This window comes from Anomaloglossus baeobatrachus, chromosome 7 (genome assembly GCF_048569485.1).
Source record: "Anomaloglossus baeobatrachus isolate aAnoBae1 chromosome 7, aAnoBae1.hap1, whole genome shotgun sequence".
Taxonomy (NCBI): Eukaryota; Metazoa; Chordata; class Amphibia; order Anura; family Aromobatidae; genus Anomaloglossus; species Anomaloglossus baeobatrachus.
In genome coordinates this window covers 150,384,961-150,401,720 of record NC_134359.1, presented here as the reverse complement: position 1 = coordinate 150,401,720, position 16,760 = coordinate 150,384,961, and the positions used below count along the sequence as shown (strand labels likewise).

General features: G+C 45.9%; 1 protein-coding gene across 1 annotated transcript in view; it reads left to right on the top strand.

Moving 5' to 3' along the window:
• Nucleotides 1–874: 874 nt before the first annotated feature.
• Nucleotides 875–16,760, top strand: part of LOC142245222 (growth/differentiation factor 8-like) — a 645,236-nt gene continuing 629,350 nt past the window's right edge. Inside the window, exon 1 of the mRNA XM_075317760.1 lies at nt 875–1,324. Coding sequence (XP_075173875.1) covers nt 970–1,324 — 355 coding nt within the window. The 5' untranslated portion in view covers nt 875–969. The remainder of the gene's footprint in view (nt 1,325–16,760) is intronic.

The window sequence follows — 16,760 nt, the reverse complement described above, 5'->3', positions numbered from 1 at the left end:
TTGGCCGCGTCAGTATGCCTTTCAAACTGTGTGGATGCTTCCCAGCTTCATTAGGTACACTCAGCATGACTGGGAGCTCAGAAGATGGCTCATGTAAATGTCTTCTGAATTTCTGGTATTCGCGCTGCACCTAATGAAGCCAGGAAGCATGAGGATGAAATTAGCCGCATGCATGCACAAGATTTCCAGGGGCTGGCAGTGATGCCAACTCATGAAAATCATGTTGTTATCATATCCACAGGGGAGTGATAACATGCAAAAAGGGTTGACTAGTCAGGGGAACTACTGCCCCTCTGACTAGTCCCAGACCTAATTAGCATAGAGACAGCGAGGTTTCTAAGTAGTTTTTATAAACATTCATATTAGTGAATGGCGTTATACAGGGCTGGATGGGCAGGGAATTTGGCCTTACAGCTATGGAGGCTGTTGGGTTGGAGGGCATATAGGACAGGTTTCATTTAAGAATTAACAGTTTATGAAAAAAGAAAAAAAGGGAATCTCTGGTGCCATTGTACAGACTAAGATGCTAATAATTTGATTCTACACTTAACAGAAGTGGAATTGCTTTACTGCAGCCAGAAATATTTGCAAACTCACAATAACATCTCTTAAATTGTTTCCGACTATTTGGTTCATATGAAACATGCAAGGTTGTATACGACTACCATATTGAGGTGTGAAAAATCTGTCAATGGAAAAAATAATCTGTGGCTTCCAGAAAGCTGCCATCATACTAACCCAACTTAATGTCTCTGCCAGCTGAATTAATTGTTTATGTGGCAAGCAATCATTGGCTGTGATGATGCAAGTGAAACTTAAGTTGCAGTATAAAAGTACAGGTTGTCTGAACGTGTTGTATTAGTAACACAGCTTCCTCAAATACTCTTCACATAAAATCATAGTTAATTGCATTTTCAATTATTACTTCAGACAGAAAGATAAAATATTTCAGTGTAACTAAATGAGAAGATGACAAAGGTATGTGTCTATATTTACATGTGCATTCTGGTAGTATTTTCCTTTGTGGCTCTGAGTAAGTGCAACCAAGCAGATGATAAGGACACTCAATGCCCTGCATGCACCTGGAGGGAAAGCACCAAACTGTCAAGATTAGAAGCCATAAAACTCCAAATACTTAGTAAACTTCGACTTGAGCAGGCACCTAACATCAGCAAGAATATAAAATACAGTTTGCCAAAAGCCCCACCCTTGCAAGATATAATAGACCAGTATGATGTGCAAAGAGATTCTAGCAGCGATGGGTCACGAGAAGATGATGACTATCACGCCATTACTGAAACCGTCATAATTATGCCCTCTGAACGTAAGTAAGAATAAAATGGGAAATATTTTCATTTCTAGATTATGTTTTAGTTCCAAGTAATGTGTTTAAGGTATCTTAAATGGAGATAAAAAACAGTTCACATTGGGAATTTGTATGGCATTTTGCGGCATTTTTGTTATACTCACATACTCTATGAGTTCCTAACTGCAGCAAATCCCTTGTGTTAATTTTTTCCCATTATCCATATCATATAGAGAAAAGCTACAGCCTTTGAAGTTCACATCTTATTTAAGTTAATGAATGTTTGCGATTTGTTGAAACAAATGAGGGTTAATTGTTAAACCGTTTTTCTACTTTGTTTCTGAAGTTAATATGGTCATTTTTCTGACATTTGGGTATTACCTATATACAATTATCATGCACATTATTATATACAAGTGGAATGTACTAAATATGGAAATAATCTAAGTACATGCTCTGAGAAGATAAGTAAAGTTTCTGCAGCGCGTGTCGCATGATGTCTAAAAGGCATAACTGTGATGTCTACTAAGGAAAAATAATATGTTTGTGATCTACAGTATATTGGACAATTTATGACAAAGCAAGTCTTAGCTCTTCTGAATCTATAGGGTCCAGCTATCGTATTAGTGAAAATGTTATTTTTATTTACAATTTTATGAGAATACATTGATGACTATTAGTTAGGATTTGGTGCCACTTTCATTTAAAAAAAAAAAAAAAAGTAGAAATACTTACTAATTTCTTTATTCACCAAAGTTTATGTAATTACATTTATTAACCATTTGTCCTATGATATAAAGTTCAGCAAATATGACAAAATATTACAGGGAACCTGAGAGCTGGTACATGCTGTCCCATCCACTGGCGATATTTATCGGACACTGGCAGTATGATTTCAGGCTGGTGTGTTTGACTCTGAAATGCAGCAGTATTTCATTGAAAAACACACGGATTATAAGACGCACAACAAATTTGGAGAAAAAAAAAAAAAGTAAAAAAAAACCATATGGGGTCTGTTCTATAATCTGCTGGTGTCTTACCAGGAAGAGGGAGCAGCAGCTGAGCGGGGGTTACCGGAGCCACACCCCTAACCACACCCATTTCACAACTAGTCACATCCATAACCACTCCCCATCCACACCCATTCAGTACTACTGTTTTATAAACAATAATTATAAACAGAAAAAATATAAAATATTCTTGATGCAAACTTGGTAGTATTTATTTTAAATTAGAATATTTTAAATCTAAAAAATTCTATTCTAAAGCAGATCTGACACCTTAATCTACACTATGTAAAAGCTGCACATTACATATAAGGTCTACTCTATTAGATACATTATCTTTAATAACATTGTGCTTTTGGTTAACCCCTTTACGACCCCAGTTTGTCCTTGGTAATGTCGGGGTAATTACCACCGGCTGCTGCAGTGAATCGGTGGTGACCCCCCCCCCCCACACATCTTCTGATTTGAACAACAGAAATGTGGGGCTAACAGGCGCAGGTGGATCCACGATCCACCCGCACCTGCTTTTCACTTAGCTCATGCTGTCAAAATGTGACAACGTTATTTAAATGGCCACGCCATTCCCCGCTGCCATCGGAGGCCTGTGATGCAATCACTGGGAGATGATGGTTGCCATGGTAGCTCGGAGTCATGCGATGACTCCTGTTGCTACCATGACGTATTTCCTGTGAGACCTGACAGAGCGCTGGCACTGACAGGAAGGAAGCATTTCTGCTGATAAGAGCTGTGCAGCCTAGATCAACAGAAAAGACCAAGTGATTAGACTTCTGATCCTTATAGTTCCCTAGGGGGACAAGTAAAATAAATAAAAAAAGTAAAAAAAGTTTTTAAAAATATGAAAGAATAAAAAAACCTAAAAGTTCAAATCACACCCATTCGCCCCACTGAAAATAAAACTGTTTAAAAAAATATACAAATATTTGGTATCGCTGTGTTCAGAAATGCTCGATCAAAATATAAAATCAAATAATCTGATCGGTACGCGGTGTGGCTAAAAAAAATTCCAAACTCCAAAATTACGGTTTTTGGTTGTTGCAAAAATTATTTAAAATGCAATAACAGGCGATCAAAACTTAGCATCTGCACAAAAATTGTATCTCTAAAAACGCTAGCTTAAGATGCAAAAAATAAGCCATCAATGAGCCCCAGATCCTGAAAAATGAGGACGCTATGGGTCTTGGAAAATAACGCAAAAAGCCCAATTTTTTGAGGGACAAACTTCTGCATTTTTTTAACCCCTTAGATAAAAGTAAAAGTATACATGTTTGTTATCTATAAACTCGTACTGACCTGAGGCGTCCTACTGACCTGTCAGCCTCACTATATATTTAACACGGTGAATAAAATATCCCAAAAACTATTGTGCAATTGCACTTTTTTTGCAATTTCACCGCACTTGGATTTTTCTTCCCGCTTTCCAGTAGACTATATGGTAAAACTAATGGTTTTATGGAAAAGAACAACTCGTCTTGCAAAAAACAAGCCCCCATATGGCAAAATTGACAGAAAAATAGAAAAGTTACGGCTCTTCGAAGAAGGAGAAGAAAAAATGAAAAGCAATTATAGAAGACTTATTGTTCTGCTGTAATCATGGGAAGCGTTACCATCACCTCTCTCCACAGTGATGTCAAATGAAGCTGCAGAATCACCACCAGGAGCCGTCTGTGATTGCTCTGAGCTGCCACAGATTAGCGCTGCGCAGAACAGGCAGGTAAATAGCGACTACTGGTCTGTGAATTCTTAGCCCCTTAAGAAAAAAAATCCAAAAGTCCTGGACGGACCCCAATTAACCAACATCGCATTATTATTTGTGCTATTATTGGGGAGATAATACCTGTCACTTTAAGGGTATATTCACATTGTGTTTGCGCCAAACATCAATTGCTCCGTCGTGGCCTTCTATGTGAAGCCCTAAAAAAATAGGATTTTAGCACGAATTGTGAAGTGGCTATTGACTTTAATAAGGCAGACCCAGGACTCAGGAGAGCTGAACTGGTTGGGCAGCAAGGAAAGAGCAGAGCTGAACTGGTTAGGGAGCCAGGACCCAGCAGAGCTGAACTGGTTGGACAGCCAGGACCCAGCAGAGCTGAACTGGTTGGACAGCCAGTATGGAGCAGAGTGGAAGTGGTTGGGCAGCCAGTATGGAGCAGAACGGAACTGGCTGGGCAGCCAGGATCTAGCAGAGTGGAACTGATTGGGCAGCCAGGATCCAGCAGAGCAGAACTGGTTGGACAGCCAGGATCCAGCAGAGCTAAATGGTTGGGCAGCCTGGATGCAGCAGAGCTCAACCGGTTGGGCAGCCAGAACGCAGCAGAGCCGAAGCGGTTGGGCAGCCAGGATGCAAGGATGCAGCAGAGTTGAAGCGGTTGGGCAGTTAGGATGTAGCAGAGCCGAAGCAGTTGGGCAGCCAGGATGAAACAGAGCCTAAGTAGTTGGGCAGCCAGCACGCAACAGAGCTGAAGCAGTTGGGCAGTCAGGACACAGCAGAGTCAAAGCGGTTGAGCAGCCAGGACGCAGCAGAGCCGAAGCAGTTGCAAAGCCAGGACACAGCAGAACCGAAGTGGTTGGGCAGCCAGGACGCAGCAGAGCCAAAGCAGTTGGGCAGCCAGGATCCAGCAGAGTCGAACCAGTTGGGCAGCCCGTCCAACAGAGATTAAAGGGAACCTGTCACCCATCCGACCAGTCTGCACCGCTCTGCCCCTTAGGTATTATAAAGTAATTTTTACGTTCTACAGCGGCCTGGGCTCTTATATACAGCATGTTAGAATGCTGTATATAAAAGAGCCCGGTGGTGGTGGCTGCAGCTTATAGTCACCAAATCTGAGAGTAGTAGAGAATGGGTTTCACAGCCGCGCCAAAAGACTACTGGATTCTTCTCAGATTAATGTTTCTTTTAGAAACATTAATCTGAGAAGAATCCAGTAGTCTTTTGGCGCGGCTGTGAAACCCATTCTCTACTACTCTCTGTTATCTACCTCATGGGGACCGCTGCCGGGACTTGGTGTTACATGCTGCTATAGGTGTTGTGACTGTCACAACCCGAATTGGTGAGTAGGATTATTCTTTGCTTCACCCTATATATATTGGGGTAAGACCCTATTGCGCTTTCTTTTTCCACAGTTTTCACTCAGTCACCAAATCTGGTGACAGGTTCCTTTTAAAGTGAACCTGTCAGGTGCAATATGCACTTAGAGCCAGGAGCAGTCCTGGGTGCATATTGCTAATTCCTGCCTAACCGTTCCTGTATACACTAGCATAGATAAAGAGATCTTTAGAAAAGTATTTTTAAAGATCTTATATCTTATGCTAATGAGTGTGGGGACTAGTCCCAAGGCCGTTACTTTGCTTGGCTAGTCGGCTCACATAGCATGTTAGCATGTTATTACGCCCCTGTGTGAGTACTAACACGCTATATGAGCCGACTAGCCAAGCGACGTAACGCCCTTGAGACTAGTATGCTGATTAGCATAAGATATAAGATCTTTAAAAATACTTTTTGTAAAGATCTCTTTATCTATGCTAGTGTATACAGAGATAGTTAAGCTGGTGTCACACATAACGACGACGACAACGACGTCGCTGCTACGTCACCATTTTCTGTGACGTTGCAGCGACGTCCCGTCGCTGTCGCTGTGTGTGACATCCAGCAACGACCTGGCCCCTGCTGTGAGGTCGCCGGTCGTTGCTGAATGTCCAGCTTCATTTTTTGGTCGTCACTCTCCCGCTGTGACACACACATCGCTGTGTGTGACAGCGAGAGAGCGATGAAATGAAGCGATCAGGAGCCGGCACTGGCAGCTGCGGTAAGCTGTAACCAGCGTAAACATCGGGTAACCAAGGGAAGACCTTTCCCTGGTTACCCGATGTTTACGCTGGTTACCAGCCTCCGCTCTTGCTGCCAGCGCCGGCTCCTGCACTGTGACATGTGGCTGCAGTATGCATCGGGTAATTAACCCGATGTATACTGTAGCAAGGAGAGCAAGGAGCCAGCGCTAAGCAGTGCGCGCGGCTCCTTGCTCTCTGCACTGTGACATGTAGCTGCAGCACACATCGGGTTAATTAACCCGATGTGTACTGTACCTAGGAGAGCAAGGAGCCAGCGCTAAGCGCGGCTCCCTGCTCTCTGCACATGTAGCACAGCGACGTTATGATCGCTGCTTCTGCTGTGTTTGACAGCTAAGCAGCGATCATAACAGCGACTTACAAGGTCGCTGTTACGTCACCGAAAATGGTGACGTAACAGCGACGTCGTTGTCGCTGTCGCTTAGTGTGACACCAGCTTTAGGCAGGGATTATTAATATGCACCCAGAACTGTTCGTGGTTCTGGGCGCATATTGCACCTGACAGGCTCCCTTTAACTGGTAGGGCAGCCAGGATAAACCAGAGCTGAACCTGTTGGGCAGCTAGGACCAAGCAGCTCTGCTCTGCAGGCAGGAGACCATGTGATTGGTAAGCTAATAGAAGCCTCTGCAGGTGCTAACTCTGCATAGGTTATTACTGGCCAGTGCTAACTGCAGGAGAGGAAACAAGTGTTGGTTGCACAGTCTTCTCCTCAGTTTCCTGATTTCCTGTGTGTCTCCAGCAGTGAGTAGCAAGCACACAGGGAGTCAAGAGAAAACAGCTGGAGAGAAGCGCACAGGCTTCGGGGTTGGGGATGTCGGCCCTGGTATCGGGGATGATTCATACCTTAACAGCAGCAGTCACAGGAGTTTCATGTAGCGCGCTCTGCTCTGTAATGGATAGAAGGGAGAAACAGCGAGGTGAGGCTACAGTGGGTGGGCGGAGCCACAGGACACATAGCTCCGGCTTGAGACTCGGGAGCAAAGGCTCAAAAACGGGAGAGTCCCCCTGTATCCGGGACGGTTGGGAGGTATGCTTCTGCACTGTGTGGGGCTGTGACACGGCTCTGCTCTGTGTGGAGCTGGTGATACGGCTCTGCTCTGTGCGGAGCTGGTGACACATCTCTGCTCTGTACGAGGAGTGGTAGGGCACAAGCCATTCTGAAGATGTTGGCGGTTGGTGGTCAGGGCTTCAAATAATGACGGCTAGAGTCGGCGCGTGCGCAGATAAGAGCTTGAGCTGAGGGCTCCATCTGCGCACGCGCTGACTATAGGGGCCATTTTTTGAAGCCCTAACCATCGACCGCCGACATCTTCAGAATGACGCAGAGCAAGGCAGCCCCGCACAGATCATAGCAGCCTCGCACAGAGCCGAGCAGACCCGCAAAGAGCAGGGCCGAGCAGAGCCACACTGCCCGATGCACACAACAGCGCTGCACAGAGCAGCACCTGCAGTACACTGCATAGCTTTACTCCTGCCTCCTGCTATCCATCTCTACCACCCCCGGTAAGCTACATTAGGATTTTAAGACGCACCCCTCATTTTCCTCTCAAATTGTTTGGGAGGAAAAGTGCATCTTATAATCTGAAAAATCCGGTACTTTAAAAGCCACTGAAGATGTTGCCAACCAGCCCACTAGCGTGCAGTGACAGGTCTCTCCATATACCCACATGCAGTGAGAGACCCATCAGTCACGAGGAACCCACCTGTCCGACTATTCTTTACAGCTTGGTTCCCGGCTGCAATTTTACAGAATCAAACATACTTGGCTGAGATCATACAGTCAGTGTCTGATACCTGCTGTCCGTGGATCATGCAGCATGAGCTGTCAGGTTCCCTTCATTAAAAGGAAATTAAATATGTATAAATTATATTATGAAAGGATGGCTGCTTAGTGACGTGATGTCGCTGTGACGCCAAACAAACCGCCCCCTTAGAAAGGAGGCGGTTCGCCGGTCACAGCGACATAGCTAGGCAGGTAAGTAGTGTGACGGGTCCGAGCGATGTTGTGCACCACAGGCAGTGATTTGCCCATGACGCTTAACCAATGGGGGTGGGTACGCACACTAGCAATATCGGTAACGATATTGCAGCTTGTAAAGTGGCCTTTGCTCACTCCTTTATGGCAGCCCATGTGCATAGACTCTGATAGTTGGAATCCGACCCCTAGGCTTATTACAGGAGAGCTCCCTGCTGTGAAATGGACGTGCCCCCTGGGCTGTCCAAATCACAGCAGAGGGAGGAGATCAGCGCCATCTTTATGCAGCTCCCAGTGGTCATGCTGTGTGTTGAACTTTTCTCCCTGTCACCCGTTCGGCCCGTGGGAGTAGTGTACCGGCACCCCTCCCCCCCGCCGCCGATGCTACTGTCTCAAATAACACCCCCACGCTCTCCACCCATGGCCTTTCACCTGTCGGCTTCTGTGAGTATTGTACGCCCCCCCTCCCTCCCCGGCTGCGCTTGTGTGTGTGTGTTGCAGAGCATTTTGTGTGTGTGCGTTGCAGAGCATTTTGTACGTGTGTGTGGCAGAGCATTTTGTGTGTGCGTGCATGGCAGAGCACTGTGCATGCATGGCAGAAGCATTTTGTGCGTTCTTGTGGCAGAGCATTTTGTGCGTGCGTGTGGCAGAGCATTTTGTGCGTGCATGTGGTAGAGCATTGTGTGCATGTGCGGCAGAGTATTATGCATGCGTGTGGCAGAGCAGTATGTGTGCGTGCGTGGCAGAGCATTGTGTGTGCGTGCGTGGCAGAGCATTGTGTGTGCGTCTGTGTGGCAGAGCATTGTGGGTGAGCATGTGGCAGAGCATTGCGGGCGTGTGGCAGAGCATTTTGGGTGGTTGTGCATACAGAGTATTGCACCGTCATGCTGCTCGGTCACAAACACAGTATATACACAGTGTTCACACGGTATATAGTATATACATACAGTGTATAGTATATACACACAATACACGGTATATAGTATATACACATGCTGGCTCCGCTTCCCTCATGCTGCTCGGTCACACACACAGTATATAAACACTGTACACACGGTATGTAGTATATACACACAGTATATAGTATATACACTCAATACACGATATATATTATATACACATGCTGGCTCCGCCTCCCTCATGCTGCTCGGTCACACAGTATATACACACTGTACACACGGTATATAGTATATACACACAGTACATGGTATATAGTGTATACACACGCTGGCTCTGCCTCCCCTCATGCTGCTCGGTCACACACACAGAATATACACAGTGTTCATACGGTATATAGTATATACACACAGTATATAGTATATACTCACAGTACACGGTATATAGTATATACACATGCTGGCTCCGCTGCCCTCATGCTAGATGCTCGGTCACACACACAGTATACACACACACACACACACAGTCCGTGCGTCTGTGTGGCAGAGCAGTGCGGGCGTGCATGTGGCAGAACATTGCGGGTGGGCGTGCATGCCGCAGAACATTGCTGGACCGTGGCATGCAAAACGTTATGTGGGGAGCACTATGCAGCTGTCGACACTTTAGACATTTGTGGTCACCAACAAAATGGCTCTGCACTGTGTCTCTACACTTCATTCTCTCTTATCAGTTGGAAATACCCAGGTTGGGGGGCGGAGGTGTGGCATCACACAGGAGAGCAGATTCTAACCACTTTACTGCAGCTGTAATCCAGGCTTTTTCTATAGTGGGATTTCTGTAGGATTTCAGCAGCTGCTCCCATTAGTGTTTAAGAGTGGAAAATATCAAACGTTTTAATTTTTTTATATTTTGCTCAATTAAAAACAAATAATATTTAAACAAAACATTAATACTTTACATTTTTTCAGTTATTGAAAATTATTTTTTGGGCATGACACCTTCCCTTTAAAAGATTTATTACTGTAAATGAAATAAATAGTAGATGAATAAGCAATTTCGTATTCTCGGCTCCGTGTGATAATTCATAGTTATTGTGCTAATGTGTCACATAAAACTAACATATTTATCTACATGAGGATAAGTGCATACATAGTAGTGACCAAAGAAACATTTTAAAAAATTCCTGATGCAAATTTTAATAATAAAAATGATGACCTTGGCACTCCTATTACCTTCTAATCACCTAATGATGACATAATACTGTATGAGCCAGTCAACCAAACTTTTTTTGTTATCATCAGTAACATAGACAAAATAATAGTCTTTCAGATAAGATACCTGGTAATGGCTAACAAAAATAAATTTAGTTACAAAGTCAAGAGAAAAAAAAAAGCTTCACCATGACATGTGAATCCTGACCAGGTGCATATTAGCTGAGACTCCAGCCCAGTCCTAGACAATCAAGTTGCAAGCGAATCTCCAAAAAAAGTCACAGTTTTATTTATTAAAAGTCCATAATGGTGGCAATAGATTTTCTATGCGTTTCTGACGCCATGAGCCCTTAGTAAATGAAACATAAACCATTGCATCATGGTAAACTCCTTAAAAACACATCCCAACCAATCACATGGTAGAATTACATATACATATAAAGTGCATGAAACATAAATGTTTTCACAAATACCAGTTTTAAATATACTTACAAATTTATTTTATTATTTTTTTAATAAATAAAATATTTCTATAGTTCATTCCATTTGGATATTTACTGTCTGTTTTTATAATCCAGAGAGCCTCTCTTAAACAAACTTTTTTTGTCCAATCTCCTCCTTGCAGAGATCTATTAACCCTTTCCACTCCTAAGAACAAAAGTTATTTAAATTTTGCTCATGCCATTCCACAAAATGCTTAACAGCTCCTGAGTATGGTTCATTGTTGCTATTTATGTTTGAAATATGTTCACTAATCCTACATTTTAATTTACGGATAGTGTATCCTATGAATCTCATTTTACAAATTTAGCAAAAAATACAATATACGTGAGTGGTATCACAGTTTATAAAATTCAATATTTTTTTAAAAATAAATATACATATATATACATAGTTGTGCTTAAAAGTTTACATACCCTGGCCTTTCCATTCTTGGCCTATTTTCAGAGAATATGAATGATAACACACAATCTTTTTTTCCCACTCATGGTTAGTGGTTGGGTGAAGCCATTTATTGTCAAACTACAATGTTTTCTCTTTTTTAAATCATAATGACAAAAAAAACGTCCAAATGACCCTGATCAAAATTTCACATATCCCAGTTCTTAATATTGTGTATTGCCCCCTCTAACATCAATGAGAGCTTGAAGTCTTTTGTGGTAGTTGTGGATGAGGCTCTTTATTTTCTCAGATGATGAAGCGGCCCATTCTTCTTGGTAAAAAGCCTCCAGTTCCTGTCAATTCCTGGGCTTTCTTGTATGAACTGCGCACTTGAATTCTCCCCAGAGTGGCTCCATGATATTGAGGTCAGGAGACTGAGATGGCCACTCCAGAACCTTCACTTTGTTCTGCTGTAGCCAATGACAAGTCGTCTTTGCCTTGTGTTTTGGATCGTTGTCATGTTAGAACGTCCAGCTTCCGGGCTGATGAGTGCAAATTTGCCTCCAGTATTTCCTGATAACGTGCTGCATTCATCTTTCCTTAAACTTTGACCACGTTTCTTGTGCCTTTATAGCACACAAATCCCCACATCATCAGTGATCCACCTCTGTTCTTTACAGTAGGAATAGTGTTCCTTTCATCATAGGTCTTGTTGACACCTCTCCAAATGTAACATTTATGGTTGCAGCCAAAAAGTTGTTCCAGAAGTTTGGAGCCTCTTCTCTCTGGTGTTTGGCTTACTATATGCGAGATACTTTGTGGCATTTGCACAGTAATGGCTTTCTTCTGGTGACTCGACCATGCAGCCCATTTTTCTTCAAGTGCGTCCTTATTGTGCATCTTGAACAACCACATCGCTAGTTTTCAGTGAGTCCTGTATTTCAACTGATGTTATTTGTGGGTTTTTCTGGCAGTTCTGGCCAAAATTTTTGTTGGTCTACCTGACTGTGGTTTGGTGTTTACAGAGCCCCTGATTTTCAATTGGTTAATCACAGTTTGAACGCTGCTGATTTGCATTATCAATTCCTTGGATATCTTTTTGTATCCCTTTTCTGTTTTATACAATTTAACTATCTTTTCCCGTAGATCCATTGATAAAATTAGTTTGCTTTCCCCATGACTCACAACCGGAAATGTCAGCGGCTGGATAAAAGAGGCAAGAGTTTGTCTGGATCCCAAAAAATCACTCAACTTTTATGCACACACACCGATTACAAGCAAACAGATCACAGGTGAGAATTAGAGTTGAGTGAGTACCTAACTATTTGTACTCACTATACTCATAATGAGTACTGTCTAATAATTGTGTATTCAATCCGAATAGCGTGTGCAATGCAAGTCAATGGAGAAAACTCACAACGTAACGAGTAACTCGAATTACGCACTATTCGCTACTCACACGAATAGGACGGCATTTTGGTTACTCGTTACAAGTTTTTCCCCATAGACTTGTGTGACGCACTGGCCTATCAGGTTGTCACAGGGTATTGTGCAATCTGCCCTTCTGTGCAATATCCACCTCCTCCTTGGTTACGGGTCCCCAACTTATGGTGTTGCCAATACCAGCTAATCAAAATCCTAGGAACACTCTGCACCACACCCACCAGACACACCAGTGGACGGCCTGAGTGGAATAGGATTGAAAACTTGGGGGGTTGGTAAGGGGAGGTCAGGAGTGTAAAGAGTAGGTCAGTGAAGCATAGGAAGTGAAGGAGAGAGGAGGTCAGGAGCCGGGCTCCTTGGAAAAAACTAGGTGGCAGACGGTCGTCTGGGCCTAGTAGGAGCTGGATCCTCGGTCACAGGGGATCGTGACAAGGGGCACGGAACTGTCGAGGAGGACAGCCGGCGGCCTTGTACCATCACTGTGCTGGGACCAGGGCACGACAGGGTACGTGGACCCTAGGTCAGGGACTAGCTTCAGGCAACCTGACACTTTACCCGACGAGAATGGAGCCATCAAGATCCGCTCTCCACTCACTCCAAAATCGGGGTACTAGTGCAACGAGGGGGATAGGACTTTCCACTCAAACGGTCCAGAAAATCCCAAGCGTGAACCCTGAGAGCAAGCTCCCACACTTAAGGCCACTTTACACGCAGCGACATCTCTAGCGATGTCGCTGCCGATCGCATCCGCCCCCGTCTGTTGTGCGTCACGGGCAAATCGCTGCCCGTGGCGCATAATATTGCTAGGCCCCGTCACATGGATTTACCTTCCTAGCGACGTCGATGTGGCCCGCAAACAGCCTCTTTTCTAAGGGGGTGGTTTGTGCGGCATCACAGCTAAGTCACATGGCAGGCGTCCAATAGAAGCAGAGGGGCGGAGGGCAGCTGCATGAAAGACACTCCCACCTCGTTGCCGGAGGACGCAGGTACGGTGCTTTTCGTCGTTCTTGGGTTGTCACACGTAGCGATGTGTGCTGCCTCAGGAATGACGAACAACCTGCATCCAAAAGCAGTAACGACATTTGGGAAATGGACGACATGTCAACAATCAACGATTTGGTGAGTATTTTACATCGCTAGCGGTCGCTCGTACGTGTCACTCGCAACGATGTCGCTAACGAGGCCGGATGTGCGTCACGAATTCCGTGACTCCCAACGACATCTCGTTAGTGATGTCGTTGCGTGTAAAGCCCCCTTTAACCAGAGTGGGGAGCGGGACCCGGCAAGTTTTATGCTACCGCGACCAAAAAGAAGTGAACTAGTGCCAGGAGGAAGGTCACGGACCACCAGGCAGCACCATTGGGGACGGGACCCGAACTAGCTCCCCTCAGCGGCAGCGGTGTCCAGAACTTTGGTTTATCCGGTTGTCGGTGTCAGCTTTATGGACTGAGTGAGTACGAAAGTGACCCCCTTTGCACCCCACGGCAGTCCCCAAACACCATCACCGAGTTCCGGGGTATCCCCCTACCCGTGGAGGGTTCTAACATCTGGCTACCCCACTCCAAGTCCCCGGGTACTCCCAACTGCAACGGTGGTACTCCACATTACCACACACCACGGGAGCGTCACGAACTCTAAATACAATTCCCCTGTAAATACCCCCCCTTCATTTTGAGTGGCTGCACGACCCCCGGGTACGGACGCCCCTGGAGCCACCGTGGATCCGGATCCGAGCAGCCCGGCTGCTGACACGGGGGCGGCACACCTCGAAAACTTGGCGTCACGAACAGGATACGAGCAGGACCCACTTACCTGGGTGACGTGTGCCTTAGAAGTCAAAACCACGAGTCAAGATCCCGTTTCCCGCCAATTCCGCCATCGTCCGCCATCTTTTGGTGCCAAAACTTCATCTTCTCCACAAAAGCGCGCGAAGCAGAATCTCTACCCTTCGTCCTGAGTGTGAGGCCGGAACCGGAAGTTCCCAGAGGGCCACAGGATCGAAAAGAGTGCTGAGTAAAAACCGAGGGGGCGCTCGAGAATGTCTGAGCCAGACGATGGAAGCGAGTGGTGGGGCCTCCACCCGACCAGGGTAATGCTGGCGTGGCGCAGGAGCGGCGGCACCGGGACCCGTGACGGTTGCGCCAATAATGCCGATAACCTTGCCCTACGTACCTGGTGCTGCCTGGCTCCCACAGTATGATGATCGACCAGATGCGCTGCAGGGATTCCGGAGGAAGATATGTAACGTCCTTGATATGTACGCCCTGACTGGACGGAAGCGGGCGTCTGTGGTGCTGGGGCAGCTGACCGACGCTGCCGAATTAGAAGTGGAGACATGGACTGAGGAGGATCAGGTCTCAGTACCCACCATCTTTAAGAGACTGGGAGCTGCATTTGAGACCCGCACTGAGGCTACGCTGAGGAGGAGGTTCTATAGCTGCAAATAACGGCCCCAAAACAGCATTAGGGATTACGCCTTAAAGTTACAAGCAGTGCTGCAGACCCTGAGACTGACCAACGAAATTGGAGAGCCAGAGGGGAAAAAGATGCTCTTGGAGCAGTTCTTGCAAGGCCTAGGGTCAGTGGAGGACCGCAAGCAGCTTCGGCTGTGGGCCCTGGAACATCCTGCTTTGGACTTTGCTACCTTAAAATAGCGGGCAATCAAAGCCATGCAACCCCCGGGAGGTTCCTGACTCCCCACTTCCATCCTGGCAAGCTGGTACCTCCTTATTGCATGTGAAGCCCCCTGTTTTGGCACTGCCAGAATTGATCCCTCCAACAACACCCGGGGGTGGAACAAGTGATTTATCTGCCCAAGTACAGCAACTGAGTAATGATGTCGAAAGGATTATGGAGGCGATGCAGCTCAAATCCAAGGCCATCCCAACAAGATAAATTCAAATAGCTGACTGCCCGGAGGACGTCCCCTAGATGAGGAAGAGGACCCTGGCGTACAAAGGACGGAGCAGTAACGGGTATGGACCACCTGTCTGTTATAAATGTAACAAGACTGGCCACTACGCGAGGAGCTGTCCTTTAAACGGGCAACCCCTGGGGCCAAGGGCCAATCCTCAGGAATAAACTCTCAAGGCCCAGCAGACAGGAGGGAGCGGTATGTAGGGGGACGGCCCATCGTTTCCATCACCTTGGATGGGATCCCGACCTCTGAACTTCTTGATACCGGCTCCCAGGTAACAACTATTCCCAGCGATTTTTTTGTAAAAAAAATATTTGCCGGTACGCATGTCTGAGGCGAGGAGCGGTGGAGGTGCTGTCAGCCGGCAGGCGAGATTGAGGAGCGGGGAGGGTGTGCTGTCAGGCGGCTGGGAGATCCTGTGCACGGTTTACCTGTTAAGGCACTGGCCAGCGTAAAACGGCAGTCCCCATAAAGCTACGCCCCCTGGCCGCATTGCCGCCCCCCTGAATATAGTGCCACCTGAGCAAACTGCTCAACTTGTCTAATGGATGGTGCGGCCCTGTTTCTCATTAATCAGTTTTGTAGTCTGTACACTAATTTCAATCCAAAACTATGTAATTCAGATTTCAAAAGAAAAATAAAAAATGACTAATACTGTATAATCGTTTTTTTTCACTTGCAAAATATGGTTTTCGACTTACCTAGGCTGTATTCTATAAGAAACGCCAAATTTCAACCAAATTCATCAGGATCATGAACACTAGCTGATGGAGGTTTGATAGTTGAAGATCCTGTGGCCACGTTCTGCTCTATCATCTGATTTGTTTCTGTCTCCACGTCTGTTTGGGGTCTTTTGCATGCCGGAGCCGCACTGACCGAGAAATAGTGCGTTTTTTTATCCATCTAAGACAAGTTTGACGAAACAAAACTCAATGAACCCTGCTCCCTCCATTCTCCATCCCCCTGTTCTCTCTATCCTCCATCCCCCTGCTCCCTCCATTCTCCATCCCCCTGGTCTCTCCATCCTCCATCCGCCTGCTCCTTCCATCCTCGATCCCCCTGATCTCTCCATCCTCCATCCCCCTCATCTCTCAATTCTCCATACCGCTAATCTCACTCTATCCCCCCTGCATCCTTCTTCTCCCTGCACAGCCTGCCGTCCTCTGCACCCCTCTCTCACATACCATGCACTTCTCCATCTTCTTTCTGGGCAAAACTCCATGGCTCCGCCCACCCGAGTCACATGTACGTAACATC